Consider the following 22,526-nt stretch of genomic DNA (forward strand, 5'->3'; position numbering starts at 1 on the left):
TAATAAGAACGCACAGCTCTTTATCAAAATCTCACTTAATGTATCTTTAAGATGTGTAAATTTAGACGTTAAGTGACTTGAAAGAAACAAATCAGATAGTAGCAGAGTAATACCCTGTACACCAAAATCCAAATATCTAATCAATCTTGTCACATGCGGGTCATACCTATTACCATCTTCATCCCCATCTTCATTTGCTGTCTTAAAAAAAAAAAACATCAATTATTTCAATGGCATTCAAAAACCATGAAAGAAACCAACAGTTGGGACCCAGTGAAGTATTAATGTTAGACAATTTGAGCTTGTGATATTGAAAGGGAAACAAAGGATTTGAGCAGATGCTTCTTGGGGTTTTATTCAGATCGTTGAACCTAAGAACATAACATTGGAATTTGTTCTAACTAGGTGTAAAAAACTCTCCAGTTGATAACAATGCAAACCAGTTTGTATTTCAAAACTAATTAAATTTCAGTCTGTAAGTGTAAGATTGCTTTACAAGTTTGGCCTTTATTCATGAAACCTTTGTTCAAAATATTAAAGATGCATTATGCTGTTCATGCTAAACTAGTTCAAAAATAGATAATGCAAAATGAATATATTGAAAATTTCATTCAAATTATTTGATTCTGATTATTATTGTAACAATGGTACCAGTACTTGGCCTCACTTTGCCATTGCGAAAAGCAGGGCCTGAAAGGACAGCTTTCTGGTTGTTCGGATGGGAAGAAAAAACAAGGTCCCGTGTACACATTGGCTTGCACGTAAAAGATCCCTTGACAGTTGGAATTTGATATAATAGAGTAGGCTGTAGTGCCGAGCAAAATTTCCCTCATAGCACACTGTATGGCGTATGCCGCCTTCATTAGCCCAGTTCGGAGCAGAACAGTAGGACGTTAAACCTCATTTCATTTCATTTAAAATCTCACTCATCCAATGGTTTAGAGAGTTGGTTATGTTATATGAATAAATGTCTAAATAATATAATTTTAGATATAACTTTTGAAGCCAAAATAAGATTTTGCACATAAGGCATCTTCAAAAATTAAATATTCTGTTCAAGTTGAAAAGCTAGTGATTATTAAATTATGTTCTTCTCCACAACTCAGTTGAAATTTATGATGCCATGTTAAGTATTTTAGTGTCAATTCAATATTTTGTTGAATTTGAAAAAACTAGTGATTTTTAAATTATTTTCGTCTCCATAATTTGGTTGCGGTATGGAATTTATGTGGCATGGCTTTCAAGTTATTGTGTGAAATATAACAGGTGAAGGTTTTAGGTTTATCCATTGTAATGTTATTTGGTCAATGAGTTTTGGAGAGAGTGTAGAGATTCTTTTTAAACAGTAGGCAGGTGCTCTTTTATTTAAAATACTAGGGGAGGTCAGATGTTCATTGATTTTAAATGTAATATTTTGGGGGAGGAGATATTTCTATAAATTTACTGGTGTAATCTTTTTAAAGAAAATATTAGATCCACAGACACCATTGGCCTAGTAGCACTTTTAGTATTTCATTGTGATGGTTGTTAAACTCTGTGCAAGATAGTATAATTATTATTATGGAAAATAAACATCAAACTTTTCTGTGCTTTTACATCAGAAAGTTCATAGTTGGTGGTGGTATGTTAATTCTACCTGGGTTACTGTATTCAGACATGCTGGTTATTTAGAGCAACTGAATGTCTGTAAAGGACAGCTGTTCTGAGGTTATTAAACCCTTATAAAGATATTTTTTTAACCTAATGGTCTATTATCTCATCATGGTGACCTATAATATCCACAGGCACTTTAACCCCTCCAAAATCCATCATGCGTAACATTTATTTTAAAGCAGCAGTAAGTCTGTGCAAGCTAGGAATTAGAGATGCATTATGTAAGAGCCAATGGCAGCCGCTTTTTCTGGTTTCAAATGTTATATAAATTAGCATTTAATATAAATTAGCATTTAAACATGCGTTATGCAAGAGCGAAATCTGCTTATTACAAGTCTTTCTTTAGGTCTGAAATGTTATCTAAATTATTAATTAGACATTAATTAACTTATCCAAAGCATAATAAACTCTCGATGTCAAGGCTAGCCTTCGATGTTGGCTGGATTAGATTCCTATATGCCGCTAACGGCTATTGATAATTAAATCAGAAAAAGTGGATAATCGAGACTATGCTGTTTATATTAATGATTTTAGTAATGATGACCGAGACTATACAAAAATTTCACCTGCTGCTTTCTCAGCTCATAGTGGATCAATTTGACTGAAATTTTCAGCAAATTACCTTTACACTATCTAGTTTTTAACTATTATAGGGAGAACTGCCATCTCTTTATCTTATCTCCCATAATGTATCTTTAATATAAATTAGCATTTAATATAAATTACCATATCTGCCATATTCATTAAAAGTTTAAAATGGAAAATTAAGATATTGTTTATTATTTTAGTAGAGATTCTATAGACTACACGTATATCTTGTCAAACTTTGCTAAAATGTTCAATATATTTTTTTGTTCATTATTAATTTTAAAACTATTATAGCAATATGCTTTGGAACATTTTTATCTCTATACGTTAACAAACATTTGAGTTTCCATCTAATTTCAAATTCAAACTTGCCGTTCTAAAAAATAGAGATTATTCTACAACCATAACTTCACTAATATGTTGAATATATTTTTCAGTTCATTATTAATTTTAAAGCTATTATAGCAATATGCCTTGGGACATGCAGTATTCTTTAATAAAGGCCATTTTTATCTGTCTATACGTAAACCAACTTTATTTGAGTTGCCATCTAATTTCAAATTCAAACTTGCCGGTCTGAAAAAGGCAGCAGAGTTTTAGATTAATATGTCTGTAGAACTGCAGATTGGACGTGATTTGTTCAATTAGATTATGAAAGATTGCTACATTAAAGACTTCTAGTTTTTTGTTCATTCAGTCATTTCCATGAAAGTGGTAATTTCAGAACAATATTAAAGTTGGAACATCCTGATGACCCTATGTTATATCCTTGATTTTCTATGTTTTAAATTCTATTTTACCTATTGGTGTTGGGGAATATGGTTACTATAAATCATTCAAATTTATTTTCATTGAATGCAAGCCATGTTAGCTTCAATATCATGCTCTCAATACATTAGTAAATTTAGACACTACATGTATTTCATTTAATGGATTCTGAAACCTGGTGTATTTGTATGGAGCAGTAAGAAGACAGGTGTTGGAGAGATAGAGAGTACCTACCTGTACCTCAGGTGACAGGTGTTTTATATAGGTGAAAACACCTGCTGGTCACTCGCCATATACATTCCTTTATACACTTTACAGTTAAGGGCAGATCATGGATATTTGGATTGGATTTATCTCCCTTAGAATTCAGCTTTATTTAATGTACATTTATTATTGCACTTCATGGGGGTTGAATGGTCATTAGTCAGGAAATCTGCTGAGAAAAAGAACTTTGGATTTTCTTGCTTCAAGTTGCTTGTCAGTGGTGTAGGATTAATGGCCTGGCTCAGAATAACATCTTGTCATTTGGACAAAAAAAAAAAATCAAGGTCCTGTGTACACATTGGATAAAAGAACCCTTGATAGTTGGAGTGGTGTAGGTTAAAATTTCCCCCATAGCATACCGCATGACGTAGTCCGTCTTCATTACCCCAAGCGTGGGCTCGGATGGCCAAATGGTTAGCATGTGTGCGCTGTTTCATAAGGTCATTTATTGAGTCAACTGGCGTGGTTTTGATTCCTCGGTTGTACGTGACAAGGAGTAGGGTTGCCTGTCCAACCTCATGGGTTTTCTCCAGGTCCTCTGGTTTCCTCCCACTGCTAAAGACCCCTACAAGCAAACGAATTATTGAAATAAAATCGAACCATGTGTTAGTCCCAAAATTACCTAGTGGACATTAAACCTCTCTCTCTCTCTCAATAAAAAAAAACTGTTACAATAAGCTGGCTTACAAATTCCTAAATTACAGAAAGTTGTAAAGTGACCCTGGCCCTCAGAAAATTATGACCAAAAAAAATATAATAGTACATTTAGTGCAAAATTACATGACTCTAGCATTAGTATTGACTGAGATATTACTATTTTCGCAAGGTTTGAAACTACTCTTATTTGACTCGATTTGTGTTATGTAGATTAAAACTTTACCATCACATTTTACAGAAAAAGTATGGTCAACTGTGTATGGAGTGCCTGAAGTGCCAAAAATTTATTTCGATATAGTGTAGAAATTTTACTATTAGAAGTTGTTACTTATCACATGTAAAATAATATATCAATGTGTATTGTTTGAACAAACATTATTAAAAGGCTTGTCTTGTAAAATTAGCTTTGAAAGTAGGAAAATAGCTAAAATCACTCTTTTTCAAGCACTAACCATGTATAGGAGCCTTACGAAAAATATGAAACTTTGGGGAAAATGTTGCATACGTGTACATGTGTCTATCAATGATGAAAGGTCCATCTTTGATATTTTACTCTTTAATTTTTTTATTTTCATTAAATTTGAACAGTAAATTAGGATTTTTGTCTTTTTTGCCGATTTGAATGGATTGATTATAATACTTAAAATTGCCTGATGATCATGAAACAAATACAAGAACATATAGTGTGTAATTATGCATCAATATCAGACTTTGATTAAATATCAAAAACATGAAAAATTCAAGATATCACTTCCCTTATTTAAAATTATCATAAAATCACACTCTGTAAGAGCAAGCTCATGACTGCCTAGCTTCTATATGACCTGTATTTTAATTGTTTTCCTGTAATCCCCTAATTATGTATATCTCATTCATTCAGAGGCCGCTATCACTCAAATTATCCAATGATCTTCTCGAAAGAAGAGGCTTGGAAAGATTTTAAAGGAATTATATTTACGGCAAAATTGAACAAAATCAAAATTTACTGTTTAAATTTAATGAAAATGAAAGAGTAAAATATCAAAGACGGGCCTTTCATCACACATGTGCAAAGTTTCATATTTTTTCGTGCATGGCATACATTGTTTTCAAAGCTAATTTTACAAGAAACCAACAAAGATACGCCTTTTAATAATGTTTGTTCAAACAATACCCACTGATACATTTTTGGCACTTAAGGTACTCGATACACAGTTGATGGTACTTTTACTGTAAAAAATGATGGTAAATTCTTAATCTATATAACATTCCCTTACAAACCCAACAATTTCAAGAACATACAACTGATTAGAAGGAATAAAATCAAATCACAAAAATCGAGTCATGAAACAGTAGTTTCAAACCTTGCCAAAGGGTACCCTGATTCAAATTGTCATATCTTTGTCAATATTAATGCTAGAGTCATATAACTTTGCAGTTTTACATAAGACTGTATGTAATGTAACATTTTTGTTCATATATTTTTTAGGGGGTCACTTTACAAGCATGGTGTGGAATGACCCAACATTATGTGATAAACTTTGTTGAAATTATTTGTAACCAGTGTTATTAGTTATTTGTGACCAGTGTTATTATTAGTTATTTGGACATCACTGTTCTTGTACAGTGGGGCATGATTTTGTTAAAATAGCTTTGGTTTTATTTTAGTGACCAGAGGCCAGTGGAATTCCACTGAGAGTTAAAATCATAGGACAAAATTTAATTCTTGGCCAATGTTGTTAAGATATTTTAAAGTGAATAAAAAAGCCAGGTGTATAATATTACAACATCAAAAACTTTTCATAATATCATTATAATTACTCCTACTGGTGAGGTGTTAAGAAGACTTTGATGATCTCCTGATCTCTAGGGGGGTTCATTAGCAGATAATCCAGGGATTAATAAGGTTAAGTCAATAAACACTAGGGATTAACACACAATAGATTATTACCTACTCCTTGAAATAATTTGTTGGGCCAGATATGTTTTAGGAGGATTTGGATCAAAGAATTTATTGAACCAGTCTTAAACTTAATACCAAACTTTGACTAAGGGAACAATAAAAATATTACTGCTCAATATAGCCACTTCCATCAGTTATTTAAAAAAGAGTTCAGTACTTTTTATTAAAATATCTGTTTGGTATGAAATAACTGAACCATTCTTCATTACTGATATTACAATATGAAATTAAATTTTGACTTCTGTACTTTTTGATGGTTGTCTTCATTCTGTTTGTATGGAAATAGTTTGTGTCGAGTGGACGTTAAACCCCATTTCTCTCTGGGGGGTTGGATGGCTGAATGGTTAGCGTGTGTGTGCTGTATCATAAAGTCTGTCAGAAACGAACGACCGAACGACTGGTGTGGTTTCGAATCCCCGGTTGTACGTGACAAGGATTAGGGTCGTCTGTCCAACCTCGTGGGTTTTCTCCGGGTTTTCCGGTTTCCTCCCACTGCTAAAGACCCCTAAGCGCAAGCAAATTATTGAAATAAAATTTAAAAAATATGTTAGTCCCGAAATGACCTAGTTTGTGTCGTGTGGACGTTAAACCCCATTTCTCTCTCTCTACATTTCTCTCTGTCTCTCAGTAGCTCAACAAGAGATTTTACAAATTTTATAAGTGCACTGACATTATTCAACAAACATATATCGAATCGAATGAATAGATTCAGGGACAAGTCTTTCTCTTGAAAATGGAGTTTGCAAAATACCACATGCGCTTACAATCATTGTATTACAATAATATTTTGTATGCAATACAATTCTTTTGATACATTGTTCTTTTATTATTTTGAAGTATAAATCTTTTAAAAACTCTTATCCATTGTATGTTGTTTCACCTTGTGGTGATGATAATTGGTTAATGAAATAGTCTAGTATTGTGGGTATGGATGAAAAGATGGGTGCTAATTAACTCCAGCCATTAAACTAATTAACTTATCTGCTACCTAACCTTTTCATCTCTCTAAATCTGTTTACACCAACCAAAATACTAAAATATTTGTTCACACCATCCAAAATATAAAAATATCTGTTCACACTAAAAAATAACAATATAAAAAAAACATTTTGTATACAAATTAGCCTTTTTAAAAGATTAAATATAACAAATTTCTTAAAATCCATGTGAAAAAAAAAACCAAAACAAACAATGCAATAAGATTTTGTGCACATAAATATGAGATTTTTTAAATAGATTAAAGAAAAAGAGTCTGTAAAATTTTTAAAATCTACATGGAAAAAAAAGATATAAACAAACTAAAAATATTTCTTATGCATCAAAAGCCCAATACACACAATTGGTGTATGCTTTCCTGGTAGCTTTTTGATTCCACATTAAAATGATAATTGTCAGAAAAAAGATTACTGCTTAAATCTGTTAATGTATATTGTAGCACAAAATGGAATTTTTTGGGGATTCAATTTAATCAAAGACTAAATTTCACAGGTTGACTCCTTGGCGCTATACAAAAGACACAGTTCTATGGAATACAACTGTTTATTCTCTAATCTTTACGGAGCAAAACAGTAGGATGTTAAACCCCATTTCATTTCATTTCTCTAATCTTTATCTAACAAATTATACTAAAGTCTTCACAATGGCTAAAACTTTTTATTACAGCTTGCTTGATTGCATATTATCCACAATGAAATGGCATAATAAAACATGCACCCGAAGTCCTGAAATTTTTAGAGGCATGAACAATTACATAATATAAACTCTAAGCAGAGTTCTTTATATAAATTAATTGCTTGCATGTCATTATTTTTATGGTCTAAAATAATGCTCCCCCAGCTTTGTCCAGTACAGACATTTATTGATATTATTAATAAATTTCTGACAAACATTTCAGTAGTGCCTGACATTTTGCCAGGTGCAACTAAAATCATTAATCCCAGGCATGGCTACAACCTGCTTGTTTTATAATTTTCTTAAGATTTCCAGATTTTGCCCTGTAAATTAATAAGATTGAAAGATACCAATTAAATTGTGTGAGATAACCTTATTTAATGCCTGCTTCCCTGATGAAGTGGTATCCTAGAAAAGCAAATTAGATATTTGATATTATCAATGTATACCCAGATGAACCAGTCTGATTGATGAGCTCTTAATTAATCATTGAATCTTGATTATACTTTATTACTAAATATTATTTTAGTTCATAGTTGTCAAAGGTTGTAAAAAGTCTGTGAACATTAAAATTGAAAATAGTAGACCAAACTGTTTATTTAATAGGATTCAATTGATCCCTAATATTTGGATATAAGGATCTATAACCTTTTTCCATTGAATATGCAGGACAATTATTATTTATAACCTTTTTCCAGTGACATTTCAGCTAGGCTTCTCTAGTATTTTACCTGTATAGTATGTCCAATCATATATTTTACCATTGAGGGCTAGTCAAAATTCCATATAATTGTGTCCTATGTATTTCCAATTCCATTACACTAAATTAAATAGCCTTAAAACAGTACAGAATTTCGAGAGAGAGGAAAAAAACAATTGTATAGTGTCCCTGTGTATTTACAATTTCTGAATGCCATTCCAGCAACCAGTACAAAAATTTCTGAAAATATTGACAGATCAAAATTACTACTCAAGCATATTTCAAGAGAAGCCAAGTATAATTGGTGTTGAGGTTACTGGTATGTGGCTGATACTGTGTTATTAAACCTCTCCCAACAATTACTGCTAATAAAACAATCTGGTTAGTAAACTGGTGAAATTACAACCAGATTTATCAGTGTCAACACTTTTTAAACCTATTAAAATGTGATTTGCATGCTTTAACTGTAATTGCAATCAACCAGTTCAGGACCAGAAATCAAATTAGTCGTCTGAGAAGTTTACTCCTCATGGCTGGAAATAATGTTTAACACTACTGAACTTGTAGTATCAGAGATTTTTAACATTCTGTTAGCTAACTTAGACACAGAAATATCAAAAATATCAACAAAGAAATATCAAAACCACATAAATATCAAATAATTAAACCCACAGAAATAGACAGATCTTTACCTGACCAAATGAAAGGAAAAGAGAAATTGTGCACAATGATAAATTGTGCACAATGATAAATTGTGCCTGACATTCTGTGACTGATATCATAATTCCAGACTTACAGTTTTACCTTTATAAAATAGGATTAGGAAAGAAACATTTTGTAATATTTTATGTAAATTTAAGAAAATAGATTTTATTGATTTTTTCCATTACATTATTTTAAAAGTACTTTGTTTCGCTTGTTATTTAAAAATATTTTTCATGATCAAAGACTGATATTTGAGAAAGTTTGCATTTTCAGTCTGGCTGGCAGACGATTTTCTAGACTTGATCGCGTCTCTTTGCACCAACATGGGAAAAGGGTTTAACACAAGAAAGATTAAAAGGTGTTGGAAAAAATAAAGTTTTCAAAGTGTGCTATGCATTTGGGAGGTATTTAGAACCCCTAGAATAAACTTCTCTTTGTTTTTTGTGCTAAACTCCTTAATACCCATACAAAAATTAAAGGAGCTTTTCTTCAAAGAGTTCCAGTAGTGATAATGTTGTAAAGAGGATTTTGTGTGTGGATTGTGTATTCTAATATCTCTCCTACAAATAACAGATTGTTTATAGTGTAAAAATGATTAGAGGCAAGGGGCTTTCTTCAAACATTTTAACAGGGTTGAATAGACACAATACACCTTATGTCCACTACACAGCCATCCCTTTCATTGGTTAGAGACACAAGATAGTAGTATCTGATTGGCTCAAAGTTTTCTGGGGATCTTTTGGTTGGCTGATTTTCTGCATCAGCTATAAGTTTGCCAGACTCCCATTGAGAAGTTATGTATTGTCTAAATTTAATTACCATTGTTCTGAATGGCCCTTCACTTAACACCTTGTTGTTTACTCTATCTGGGACTCTCTTGACCCTCAGCTAGAGGCTAGGATTTTCTTCCATGCTAAATAAACTTTGGTGGATGTGTATATATTGTGGGTTAGGGAGTAATGTTGGATATATCTGTTCGATACTTGGATAGTGAACATCTAGACAGTTTAATACAGGAATATTATAATATAAAGTGTAACATTATGGTGTTGTGTTGCAGTTATCAACGCTTTTTAGCAACATCCTTCATTTACCGTGACATTCCAGCTGAATGTTTCAATGAGAAGTAAGTTCTGTGTTCACCCGTCGTTAAATAGATGTCACCTTTTCAATGCAGCAAGATATTTACCACTTCTTACGTTTTATTATGTGATATTATTTATTGTAATTTATGTGTGATTGTCTTCTGTGACCCTAGTCTAGTAATAAACATTATTCGTTCACAATCCATTTTTGTAGTGATTTTCTTTCATATACTCTGATCTACCTGCAAACTTCAGTTGATTGATTTTAATATAATTTAACAGAGGAGGCACTCAACTTCATATTCTGATTAAGGAAATTCATGTTGTCATTACTCTGTATAGTAAACCTGGAAACTTCATTGATTAAATTTAATATAATTTCACAGATGAGATAGCCAACTTTATATCATTTTTGTTGATTTATCGATATTTCTAATTTAAATAGTTTTCATATACTGTACATAGTAAATCTACAAATTCTTTCTCACAGATTCATTTAAATATTTGAAAATAATATAATTTCGAGATGACATTTTAATAAAAGTTATTCTTTTCAAATGTCTATAATCTGATTCAGTTCAAAGGAAAGCAAAGGAAAATACATTGATTTTGGTTGTAAATTAATTTTATTTTTCATTTTCTTTCAGAAAAAAGACGATAGCCTTCAGACGGATTAACTCTTTACCGGTAAGTGAATAAATAATTACATTAATTGACTAGAAAACCATATATAACCATTATTCACAAACTGATTTTACTCTTCATAAAACTGTCATGAGTACATGTTAAATATTGAAATAACATGAATTGTGATCCAATCAGAAAGTGTAATAATTGATGTTTATCAATCTATGGATCATAAAAGTTTATGGTTATAGATTACTCTATTTATTATCACCCTCCATTGTCTTGGGGTTTAATTTAATTACCAGTGAAAAACTATGTTTAGAATATAATAAATGTCAGTAGATATCTCTAGATGATCTAATTATGAATTGTTTTATCTGCTAGATTTGACATTGCTTCTAGGCAAATTTGTTTATTACATACCTATATGCTGATAGGCCATTGGTATTTATCCACTTGGCTTTGCTATTAATAAGTGGGAATCTGTTTTCATGTCATTATTTCTTCATCAGCTGAGGAGTCAACATGTTTCTTGCAAATGTTATTGATTTATCTGCTAGAGTAAGTGATAGGATCTTGGTGTTTCCAAACTAAGTTAATAAATGGAATTGGTTTTCATTTCATTTAGTTACCATCAGTCTAATCATGTTCCTTCAGACAAATAATTTTTTTAGTACTATTTCTAATTATGGCATTTTTAATTGTATTTTGTATTTAATACATTTGTTCTTTATATTTCAGTTACCATCTCTAAGTTTAGACAGCCCTACAGATTTCCTTGAAAAAGATTCATCTCGAGATGCTGACATTAGTCCAATTGAACGACCACCATTTGATCTTGATGACACCTGCTCACAAGACAGTGGTTTGGGTCTGGATAGAGAGAAGGTAAGAGAATGAGGGTTTTGGATTTGTTACTCGACTTAGAGCTTTCACTTCCCAATATTTCTAGTCTGTCAATATCTGACCTGTTAAGATAAGCAAGATGTTTTTTCCAAAGATTATTAAAGGGTGTTTACTTAATTTAATATCTGCTATTTATTCCTAGGATGAGGACTTTATGTTTAAAGCACCGTCAGCATTACCTAAACGTAAAATGAAGATTATAAATGAAGATACCTGCTCACCTCATAAATATTCACCTGTTAAATCACCATCAAAAAAACGATCTTTCTCCGTCTCTTTTGCTAGGGTAAGTATTGGATGTATTTTTTTATTTTTTTTTCAATATGGCTAACTGTATTTCCACATGTTCAATGCTAAGGAGAATTTTGCCTGAACAATGGTTCTTTTACGTGTCGTGCTGTCCTCTGAGCAACACTTCACTTTACTTGTCCGCCCTGTGACGTTTTGCATGAAAGATTGAAAAATCGTGGATTTGACCTCACTGTTCAACTACCCCCTCCCATAGCGACCTGTTTGTATTGCTTATATCTTTAAAAATTTGATTTTTACATTAGATTTTTTTAATTAATCTGAATATTTTTACAGGAATCACCAGAAGAGAAAACACAGTTGTCATTTGGCAGCCCAATTCGTCTCAAGTCATCACCATTAACCAGCATGGAAGATGATGTAGATGACGGATTTCTAGATGTCTTTGATACAGATTCTTTGAAGGTAAATTATTTGAATATAAAGATTACAAAAATTGTTTTAAATGAGAATCAATGTTTACATTAAACAGATTCCAAAAGACAAAATAAATTCTTCTAATGTCAAATTTTAAATTCTTTTGACAGGGCGATAGTGTATCGAGTACCATGGCAAGTCTCTTCAATGCTCCAGTTATAAATAAAAGAATTCCTGAAGATGATGGCACTCCTATCGTAAGTTTTTAAATAATTTTGCATCAGAATACTTTCTGTTTATTACATTTTAAACACCCACATTGAAATGTCCGTCCATCCACAATTGCAAAAATTATATCTGTTCAGTGTTGAACAGTTACCGATAAAAAGCCAAGATTATTTTCTGATGCTGTACATGTTTTGTCTATATTAAGCTGAGAGCCACGCTGGCTCACTAGTCTGGAGGTTGTGTGTCTGATCCCTGCATTGACAGAGAAATTTCATCGGGGTTTTCTGGCGTGGTGCAGAACGGGGGGATGGCAAGGACAGTTGTTCAGATGGGATGAAATACTGAAGGCCCGGGTATACATTTCTGTGCACGTAAAAGATCCTTGGCAGTTAGAAGTCGATATAAGGTAGGCCATAGTGCCACTGCCCGGGCAAAATTTCCCTCATAGCACACTGTATGGCGTATGCTTGTCTTCATTAGCCCAGTTGGAGCAGCTTAAACAGTAGGACCATTTTAGTGTCAATGCTCTAATAACCTGCTTGGACCATTCTTTTATTGCCTGACAACCTGATCTTTAGAATGTTGAATCAACATTACATTGTAAACATATTTCCTGGAATATAATTATTCCCTTTTGTTACAGTTGAGAAGAAAGGCAAGTCGTAGTTTATTATACCGTTCACAATCATTTGATGTTCGTTCTCGTACAAAACGATCACCCAGAGAAGATGACAGTACACCCACCCAAAATAAACGACATCGTTTTGCTGATCTTATCGAACAGACCTCATTACCCTCACCTTCACCTATGTTTGAAAATAAGGTATGTTATAGATTTTTTACACACACAGGTTTTAATCTTCTCTTCTCATCTTGCGGACATTTTGTTTGTTCATGACTGGAACTCGACAAAGCTTGCTTGAAACCAAGTGGTTGTTCTACACTAGACAAACTTGTTCAAAATAAAAATGAATCCATGAGTATGTCAGTCTTTGTCAGTCAGAAAAATCATCCTTTTATTATACTAAATGTTTGCTGCATATTCATTTAGAAATTCTCACAGTTTAAGCTACAATACAATAATGCCCATTGTTTATTACATTGTTTTTATTGACAACAAATTTAAGAATTTGAGTTAGTATTTGAGAAAGTTTGTAGATAAGGTTTTTTGTAAATTGATAAGTCAATATGGCTACTCATTCTAATATTTATCTATTGCTATATGTGCAGTGAACTAATCAATTCACTATTTTATATTTATAGATGGCAGTTGCACGTAGATTTCACCGCTGTCAATCTGCTACTGAAGAAGTTATTAAATCAGCTGTAAATAGAATGTCCAATGATGTTGATCTGATTGGTGATTGCTCAAAGGTAGGTTTTATTTTATTGTTGCTATGAACCTAAAATATATCCACACTATACTGATCACTTAATATTTAATTAAGAAATCAAAATATCAAGGCCTGGCTTGGACGATAATTCATTTGTAAATACAGAACAGAATAGTACCATTTTTGGACGTATTGTAGTTTACAAGTGATTCCTCAATCCCACTAATGACATAATTTCAATAAATATTAAAAAGAAATGATTTTCTCTGTTGAATTACTTAACACATTGTTTTCATTTATTTCAGCCTTATTCACTCCCAATCTTTACTTCTGGTAAGCACCAAGATCTCAAGAGAATAACACCAGAAACTGTAAGTATTTTATTCACATATCTATCTAATATGTATATTATTGTATATCCCATAAAATGACATCAATATTTTGAAATATGTAAAATTAGAAAAATTTCTGTATTATGAATTCAACATTGCTTCCCCCTTTTCTATTATTGGCTATTTTAATATTAGAACCCAATATAACTAGTTCACAATTGGATAATATTAATTAGGTCACCAGCTTACTGCAGTCATTGCTGTTCTATTCTAATTATAGAATGTTGCTCTTCACCCAGTCCCACAGAAAGTTTGTGACCTAATGACCAGACAACATGTAATAAAGTTTTTAAAAAAGATTCTATACATTATAATAATGTGATTTTTTTTTTTAATTTTAGGTGTGTCGTGTAATTAATAATGAATTTGATGATATTGAAAGTTATAGAATCATAGATTGTAGATACCCCTACGAATACGATGGAGGACACATTAAGGTATGTACAATTCACATTATTTCTTAATTCTAAATAAACAGAATAACTGCAATTCTGAAAGATTTCCAGTAGATTTAGTACAAACATGAAATAATGAAATATTCTTTTATTTTAAATTGAATGTATTATCCTTTTTTTTTAGGGAGGAGAAAATATCTACACAAAAGATGTTATTCTGAGTGAATTCTTGAAATGTCCTAAAAGATCAGAAAATGCCAATAAACGTCATATTGTTATATTTCACTGTGAATTTTCATCTGAGCGAGGTCCTAACTTGTAAGTACTATTATTATCGTAATTCATAAGACATATTTTTGGATTGGATAACTTAATGGTTTAATTAATTGCAAAACAAATTACTGAAAGGCATGACATACCACATTTATGTCTCAGCCCTATTTCATTGCGGAATGGAAACATTTTTACACTATTTGTTGACAACAACCTCTTCTGGTCTGTTTATTTCAAGATGGATTCAGATCCTGATTGTACCCAGTTGTCTCCATATTTTCTGCAACATTGTTTATCATATTTCTCTGGGGAAGTAATAGAATGTATTTAGTGATGTTTTGATAATTTTATTTTTTAGATTGAGGTTTTTGAGGAACAAAGATCGTGATTGTAACAAAGAGGATTATCCTAATCTCCATTATCCAGAATTATATTTACTAGATGGTGGTTATAAGGTCTTCTTTGAATACAGCAAGGTATGTATTACATAATATCTATATTTTTAATAAGATAACTAATCGATATAGTAAATTCTCCACTTGCAAGAATTGTTCATGGGGTCATAAGGAACATGCATAGTTCTTGATGGAATTTCGGACCAGGAACAGCACCTCATCTTGTTATTTTTCTTGGGGGCAATGCTCTCCTAAAAAAGCCTCCATCAATTCAGCCTCAATATAGCCTCAATTCAAATTTTAAAGATACTAATAAAACATATTTTATTTGTGTATTTTAGGAGTATTGTGAACCCCAGACCTACAAACAGATGAGCCATAAAGACCACTTAGATGATTTAAAGAAATTCCGTGCAAAATCTAAATCATGGAATGGTGACAAATCAAGAAGTGCTTTACGTCCACTGAAATTCTAAGAACAGAAGTTGTAGAGGGTGTTGTCTCACCTTGTGCTAATGGGATACTTATGTTGGGTTCAATATCCCAATATGTTGAACTATATTAGTTAATGCATAAACAACTTGCATAATTTATGAACCCATATCTTCTTTTACTTTCGCTTTTAGTCTCCCTTTCCCTCTTTATTTCTTATGTTATTGTTTTGACATCAGTGATTGGTCGGGTCTGCTAACCCAAGTGCTCATTGACCAATTGAAATTAGTTTTATATTGTTGTTTTAGTTGTATAAATGAGTATAGATATATAATTACAAATAATATATACATAGCAACTGCAACTGTATTAAATAATGCACGGGAATAATATATATTATAATATGAAAGTCTTTTATACCTCTGTCTATTCTCCCACTATCCTTATTTTCTTCTTTCTATCTTTGCAAGAGTGCTATTATTGAATGAATGTATAGTATGCATATGTAATGAATGAGAAGAATGAATGAATGAATGATTGTATATAGATATTTAAATGAGAGAATGAGAGTATTAATTCATTATTGTAGAAACAGCTGGAAAATCAGTTTTAATGTGCATTTTTAAAGACTACAACAGTATTGAAATGGTAATATTTTTATTCGGACATCTGACATGATGGTCGGTCATCTCTCCTCGATTATTACTGTTATTTTTATTTATTGGTAGTTTTAGTCCTGTGTTAAAGGAGATGTATATTAGAATTGGGAACTGATATTTATGATAAAGCTGTCTATATTGTAATGAATTTATTAGAATGAGAATCAACTTAACAAGTTGACTTTCTTGGTTTTTTGAATGCAGGACAAACCAAACATGAGAACATAAAAAAAACAACAATCCCAACCAGCTTAAAAATAATGTTTTTGAATGCGGGACAAACCTGTTTTTGAATTGAATTGAAAAAAAAAAAATCAAATCCATCTAAATGATTTAATGATCAAAAGTATATATATATATATATATATGCTGCGAGGGGGTGTTCTATAAATTAAAATACAGATTATGCTATCATGCTCGTGCATTTCTACGAAATAGTCCCACCACAGCCATCTCATGATTGTTAAAGTCCGGTTATCATTAGGATGATGTTACATTTTAATTGTACTGTATCCATGGCAACAGATAAACCAAGAAAGTCACCAAGATGTAATTTTTATGTAGTGTATTGTACATGTACATCTTTTTATTTCTCTTTTGTGGTTCTTAACATCTTTTATTCTATACTTTCTACATGGTGTATTTTAAGTGTGATTTGTTATAAGTGTGGACAAACCTCTTTATTTCCTGTGCTGTCCTATTTAATTGCTTAAATTGTGTTATAATCTCTGTTGTCGAAAGTAATAAATGACATTGTGTATAAGATTTGTGTTTTACCTTCAAACCAGTGGAACCATTACTAAAAACTGCTTAACCATTTTACTTCTTGTCCATAACTATAAACTTGTTGGCCCAGAAAGTTCCTAGCACTATTAAATTAACCCCACTTGGTGCAGAAAAGTAGGACGTTAACCCTGGTTTATTTCCCTAGCATTGTTCTTGTTATATTGGCAGAATTCAAGTTGTCTTTGGCAAAACAAACCCCCTGCCAACTTATTTGATCAGGAGGCTGTCCAATCCCTAAATAGTACCTGTGCCCTAAATAGTACCTATCTTCTATAACTACAAAGGATCATATCAGAGGACATATTTTAGTAGGATGTAAACCCCCTCAAGTCTCAAGCCAACAATTGACTTATGTATCGACAATCATGTGGTAGACTGACATTTGTCTTATGGGGTATGATAGAGGGTTGCACCAATTCTGCAAGTCAGCTAAATAAATTCCTGTTTAATCCATACTTGCATGAACTATGTTTTTTCTCTCACCCACATGGGCAAAGAGAACTTAATAAAATAGTGTTTGTAATTTTCGAAGGGTAATAGGTAAGACATGGAAGGATTTAAACCAATTACTGGTCATTTTCATTAAATCATTTCACCAGAATTTATTCCAGACAAAAATCGGCAATTAGAATGTTGCATTGAGAGCATTAGGGTATATACTTAATATATGACCATTCCTCAAAATGATGCCTTCCATCATTTGATAGACATCCCATTCATGTTGGAAGTGGTCACATTAACCCTGTTCGATCTGCTTGAAATCTGGTTGTTATAGGCTAGAACACCACGATGGATATGTCCAAACGAGTTAGAGCAGTATCGAAAGCATACTCTCAGCTGTTCAACATTGGTCGTGTACAGAAATACTTGGATGCAGGTTCAATGAAACTGCTAGTGAATTCTTTAATAACATCTTGATTGTAATTCCTTACTTTACATACTTCCAGCTTCTTCTCTTCGTTCATTACAAAAGATACAAAACACTGCTTCACGTCTAATCACCAGAATAAAACTCCACGACCACATTACACCTGTGCTCAAATCCCTTCGCTGGCTGCCCAAAAAGATGTATTTAACGTAAAATTACCAGCCTCACTTACAGTTATGTTTAGCTACTGACTACCTGAGTGACCTTTCTACAGATCAAAAGTGGTGAAATAACAACTCGTTCCCAAAAGTTTGAAAGTGTTTTGTGTGATATGGCTTTTTCTGTTGCAGCACCCTTCCCATGGAACGAACTGCCGAGTTTTTAAAGGAAGCCGGTCGTTTAAATCATCATGAAGACTCGCATATTTAATTTTGAATACCGAATGGGACAGTATGGCACACTGATCAGCAGTGAATATTCGCTAGGCCGCTACACTGATAAGGATGACATCAATGCGACTTAATGAGTCTCAAATATTAACTTTTTTCCACCGACAAATTAAATTCTAAAACATTTTTCTGATGTATTAGAAAAAATAAAAAAAGACCTTTGACATATTTGTAGGTAAAAATTATTTCCTATTTAGTGTAAATGGGTATTATAATAACTAAAAGGCAGCATTCTGCCCTGCCTGCCCGAAGCAGTAACGTCTTATGTAAACAATGCCCGCGCCATTCCGCCAATGACTGACGCCGCGTGCTGTGACGGCACGTGTTAAAGGCAGTCATGGTTTTACAGAGATTTTAGTAGACCCGTAATTCTCTGTGAAACAGATTGACAGTGTGGCTCAGCATCATCTGGTGGAACAGTTCTAGATGAGCGGCGCTATAAAGTCATTATTATTATTATTAGACTATCAAACGTTACGAAAAGCTAATAGACCTTACCAGCACCCCCCCCCCACCCCAAGAAAATAAGTTGGTACAAATCACAAAAGAAAATATCCTGTATTTCGTCCTTTTTTCTTGAAAATACAATTCTCAAGACGCTGTATTAAACAGAGTTATCTCCCTTATATTAAGCACTCGGCGTGGTTCTGATGACAGGACTTTCGTTTATAATAGAAACTCCAGACACACTATTCAAGGAGGTTGTTGGAAAATCTTACAAACATTGTCACTTGGATGTAGCCAAATTTTCAATTAATGGAATGCTATTAGTAGGCTTAGCAGTACACTAGAAGTCGAAAGTTTCGAAACAGAACAGTAAAACCCAGGAAGAGTGAATTTCCCCCACTTCCCGCCAAAATTCTAAGTTTAGAGGTCACTCTCAGAATACATTTCCAGTTCATTCCAAGAAAATATTACACAGCAGAGCTGGAAGTGATGTTTTTTGTTATGTAAGTATATACAGTCAGTTAGAATCACAAACACGTTCAGATCTTGTGTTCAGTATAAACATATTTGACCTTGAAACTTTGCATACAGAAACATGGACCGAAATAAACTGTGGGAGGTATGAATATGGTAGGATCCACAGTATCAGGCTCATCAATAATAGTGCCTGGTGGTATGGCAAGAAAACATGAATTAAATTTATCCTATACCAAATAAAATACTTGATTTCCTTGACTAAAAATTATGATTTTATTTAGAAATTACATTATAGGGGTCTACCTATAGGCCTAAACGTTTTAAAATGATTATATGTTTTGTACATTAGAGAGATGAAGAAGTCTATTGAAATTCAGCAATTTCCGATAATAATTTACAGAGTTATTGCCCTTGGTAACATTGTAGAATCTTGTGAAACAACATATTCTTATGAAATTCAACAATAAAGTCTTTGCCTTTGATTAAGTCATAGAATCCTGTCAGATGAAACAAAAAAAAACATGGTCGTGTGTATACCATTGGCCGTATGTTAAAGATCCCTATAGACAGTTGGAAATTGAAATAATAGTGGACAAAGTTTCCTTCCTTCGTAACACACTGCTTGGCCTATGCCCATTTCCCTTTGCACATTGGAGAAGTAAAGTAGAACAATACCCCATTTCATTTCATTCAATCATTAACTGTGTCTTCAGTTTTCTTGACATGTATGTCAAGGTCTGTTTTTTTGATAGCAGTAAGAATTTCAGGCATGCTTGTTATCAAATCTGCTTGTTATTGTTTTTTATAAGTCTGTTGATTTAGACATTATACACTTACTTAATAAAAAGATGATGAACAACTGAAAGAAATGCCTCAGAAAATATCCAAACAGAAAGCTTGTGTCGTGAAGTCAGTGAAAAAAAAGAAAGTCTTCTAATTTCCATTTCTTGTTTTTTTTGTAATTTAATTCATTGAAAAACTGGGTTTCAATGTGTTTAAATGTCGTTCAGGGTGTTGGTTATCACTGTTAATTGATTCACAACTTTGATAAACCCCAATTCTTGCTCTTTTATTAAAAGTAAAGAGAATTCTGACTCCACACAAGAATTTTACTAGACGAACAGAGGCGACTGGCCCACCAGGATACCAGGAAATATGAGGCCCAACAAGGATTGTGACGCAGTAAGCTTTTTTAGCTTGTGCTTGATAGGAACAAATAAAAATGCACAATTTGGAGTAGGCCCATGTCCTGAATAATAGAAATAATTTTAAAAAGGCACAATTTTCGGTAGGCCTGTGGTCCTGGATAAACAGAAATATTTAAAAATGCATGATTTAGTGGGTTGTGAATATTCAATTAAACATTTATTAATATGAGTTTTCATCACATTAAAATCACAGTGTTCATAGTTATAGACCTTTCATATTGCCCATTGAGGGCTGGGGCTGAGCTTAATTAGTCAGAGGATTGATGATACATATCTGCCCTGGTTTTTTGGTTGCAAACCTGTCAGTGTCCAAAGCCCTTAATCCATTAGTCAATGTTAATATTAATATCAAGCATACATTTTTAAAAGTCTTTAATAGGTCTGAGTGTTCCCAATCCATTCACAACACTACGCCATATTTATAATTTATACAGTACCTTTACTGTACTAACATACCTATACGAATAAAAAGGTGTGTGTGTGTGTGTGTGGGGGTATTGGCCGAGTGGGTTAACCCATGAGCTTTAGATCATAAGGTATGTCATTGAGTCTAGTGGTGTGTTCTGATCGCTTGTATACATGCGAAAGAATATATTTGGCTACTTAACATTGCAGACTTTATCTGGGTTCTCCTGTTCTCTCCTACTGCTAAACACCCCTAAGCGTATGTTAGTCTGAAAATTAAATCTGTTTCTCTCTCTCTCTCTCGCTAAAGAGACACCTATTACATACAAACAAATTATTGCCATAAAATTTTACCATAATGTTAGTCCCAAAAAGACTTAGTTTGTGTTGATTGTACTTGCATACCTGTTTCAGGTGGTTACATGATGGAACATCACTTCACATCACACCACTCGTTCTTCTATTATTTGTTTATACAAAAGCTAAATAAATAATCCACAACTACCCACCACCATTTTCACTTTTATACCCTTTGGTCTTACATTTATAGCACAGAAATATTTGTTTCATAATTTTCATATGTGAGACATCGCCAAACGGAAATAGATATCTGTGTTCACAAATGTTGAGCAATATTTCCAATTACATAAACAGAAACATTTTGCCGCAATTTCATGAAAGTTGACGGAATATTCTAACATGTGCCAGCTCTCTTTGTTTTCTTATTTACTTGTGTATTTTTAGTTTGTCACATGATGTGCACATGCTGGTAAAATGTATATTTTCTCGTAAATACTTGCCAGTTTTGAAACCCACTGATTTTATAAAAGACAGGTTGCCAGACAACAAAGTATAAGTCTACTTCAGCTAAGTCCTCTTGAGCAGTCCACAAAGGTTGTTGCATACTTATGTTTGAAGGTAATGGGAATCTTTACCAAAGCCCATAAAACTGGCCAAAAGTAACAACCCATGAAGTAACTATCCAAAATAATTAAAATCTGATATACGTCTAGTTTTTTTTACTTGTCACAGGGCTCATCCATGGCTCAAAACATGCTTGCTTTGCTCTGTAATACCACTGGACCCATCCATGATTCAGGACATGCGTCCTCTGTTGTCTCATACCGCTGTGCTGATCCATGAACCAGAGCATGCTGGCTCTGTTCTATAGTAATTCCATGGGGCTTATCCATGGGTCAGGACATGCTTGCTCTAATCGATACTTCCACTGGGCTCATCCATGAGTTAGGGAATGCTTGCTCTGTTCGGTTTTTCCACTGAGCTCATCCACGAGTTGGGGAATGCTTGCTCTGTTCGATAATGATACTGGGCTCATCCACAGGTTAGGGAATGCTTGCTCTGTTCAATACTGCCACTGGGCCCATCCATGAGTTAGGACATGCTTGCTCTGTTCAATAATGCCACTGGGCCCATCCCATGTTCATTAGCCCAGTCGGAGCAGAACAGTAGGATGTTTAACCCCATTTCATTTTATTTCATCCACAAGTTGGGTCATGCTTACTCTGTTCTGTAATGCCACTTGGGC

At 33.0% G+C, this 22,526-nt stretch overlaps 1 protein-coding gene across 2 annotated transcripts in view; it reads left to right on the forward strand.

Annotated features, from left to right (window-relative positions):
* LOC126815538 (M-phase inducer phosphatase) overlaps positions 1–16,678 on the forward strand; it is a 55,886-nt gene extending 39,208 nt beyond the window's left edge. For both annotated transcript variants that reach the window (XM_050541227.2, XM_050541228.2), the window contains exons 4-15: positions 10,681–10,720; positions 11,402–11,548; positions 11,709–11,852; positions 12,152–12,280; positions 12,403–12,489; positions 13,104–13,283; positions 13,724–13,834; positions 14,100–14,165; positions 14,528–14,623; positions 14,766–14,899; positions 15,213–15,330; positions 15,591–16,678. In XM_050541227.2, the coding sequence (XP_050397184.1) occupies positions 10,681–10,720; positions 11,402–11,548; positions 11,709–11,852; positions 12,152–12,280; positions 12,403–12,489; positions 13,104–13,283; positions 13,724–13,834; positions 14,100–14,165; positions 14,528–14,623; positions 14,766–14,899; positions 15,213–15,330; positions 15,591–15,725 (1,387 nt within the window). In that variant the 3' untranslated portion in view covers positions 15,726–16,678. The remainder of the gene's footprint in view (positions 1–10,680; positions 10,721–11,401; positions 11,549–11,708; positions 11,853–12,151; positions 12,281–12,402; positions 12,490–13,103; positions 13,284–13,723; positions 13,835–14,099; positions 14,166–14,527; positions 14,624–14,765; positions 14,900–15,212; positions 15,331–15,590) is intronic.
* Positions 16,679–22,526: the final 5,848 nt, after the last annotated feature.

Source organism: Patella vulgata, chromosome 3 (assembly GCF_932274485.2).
Source record: "Patella vulgata chromosome 3, xgPatVulg1.2, whole genome shotgun sequence".
NCBI classification, from domain to species: Eukaryota; Metazoa; Mollusca; class Gastropoda; family Patellidae; genus Patella; species Patella vulgata.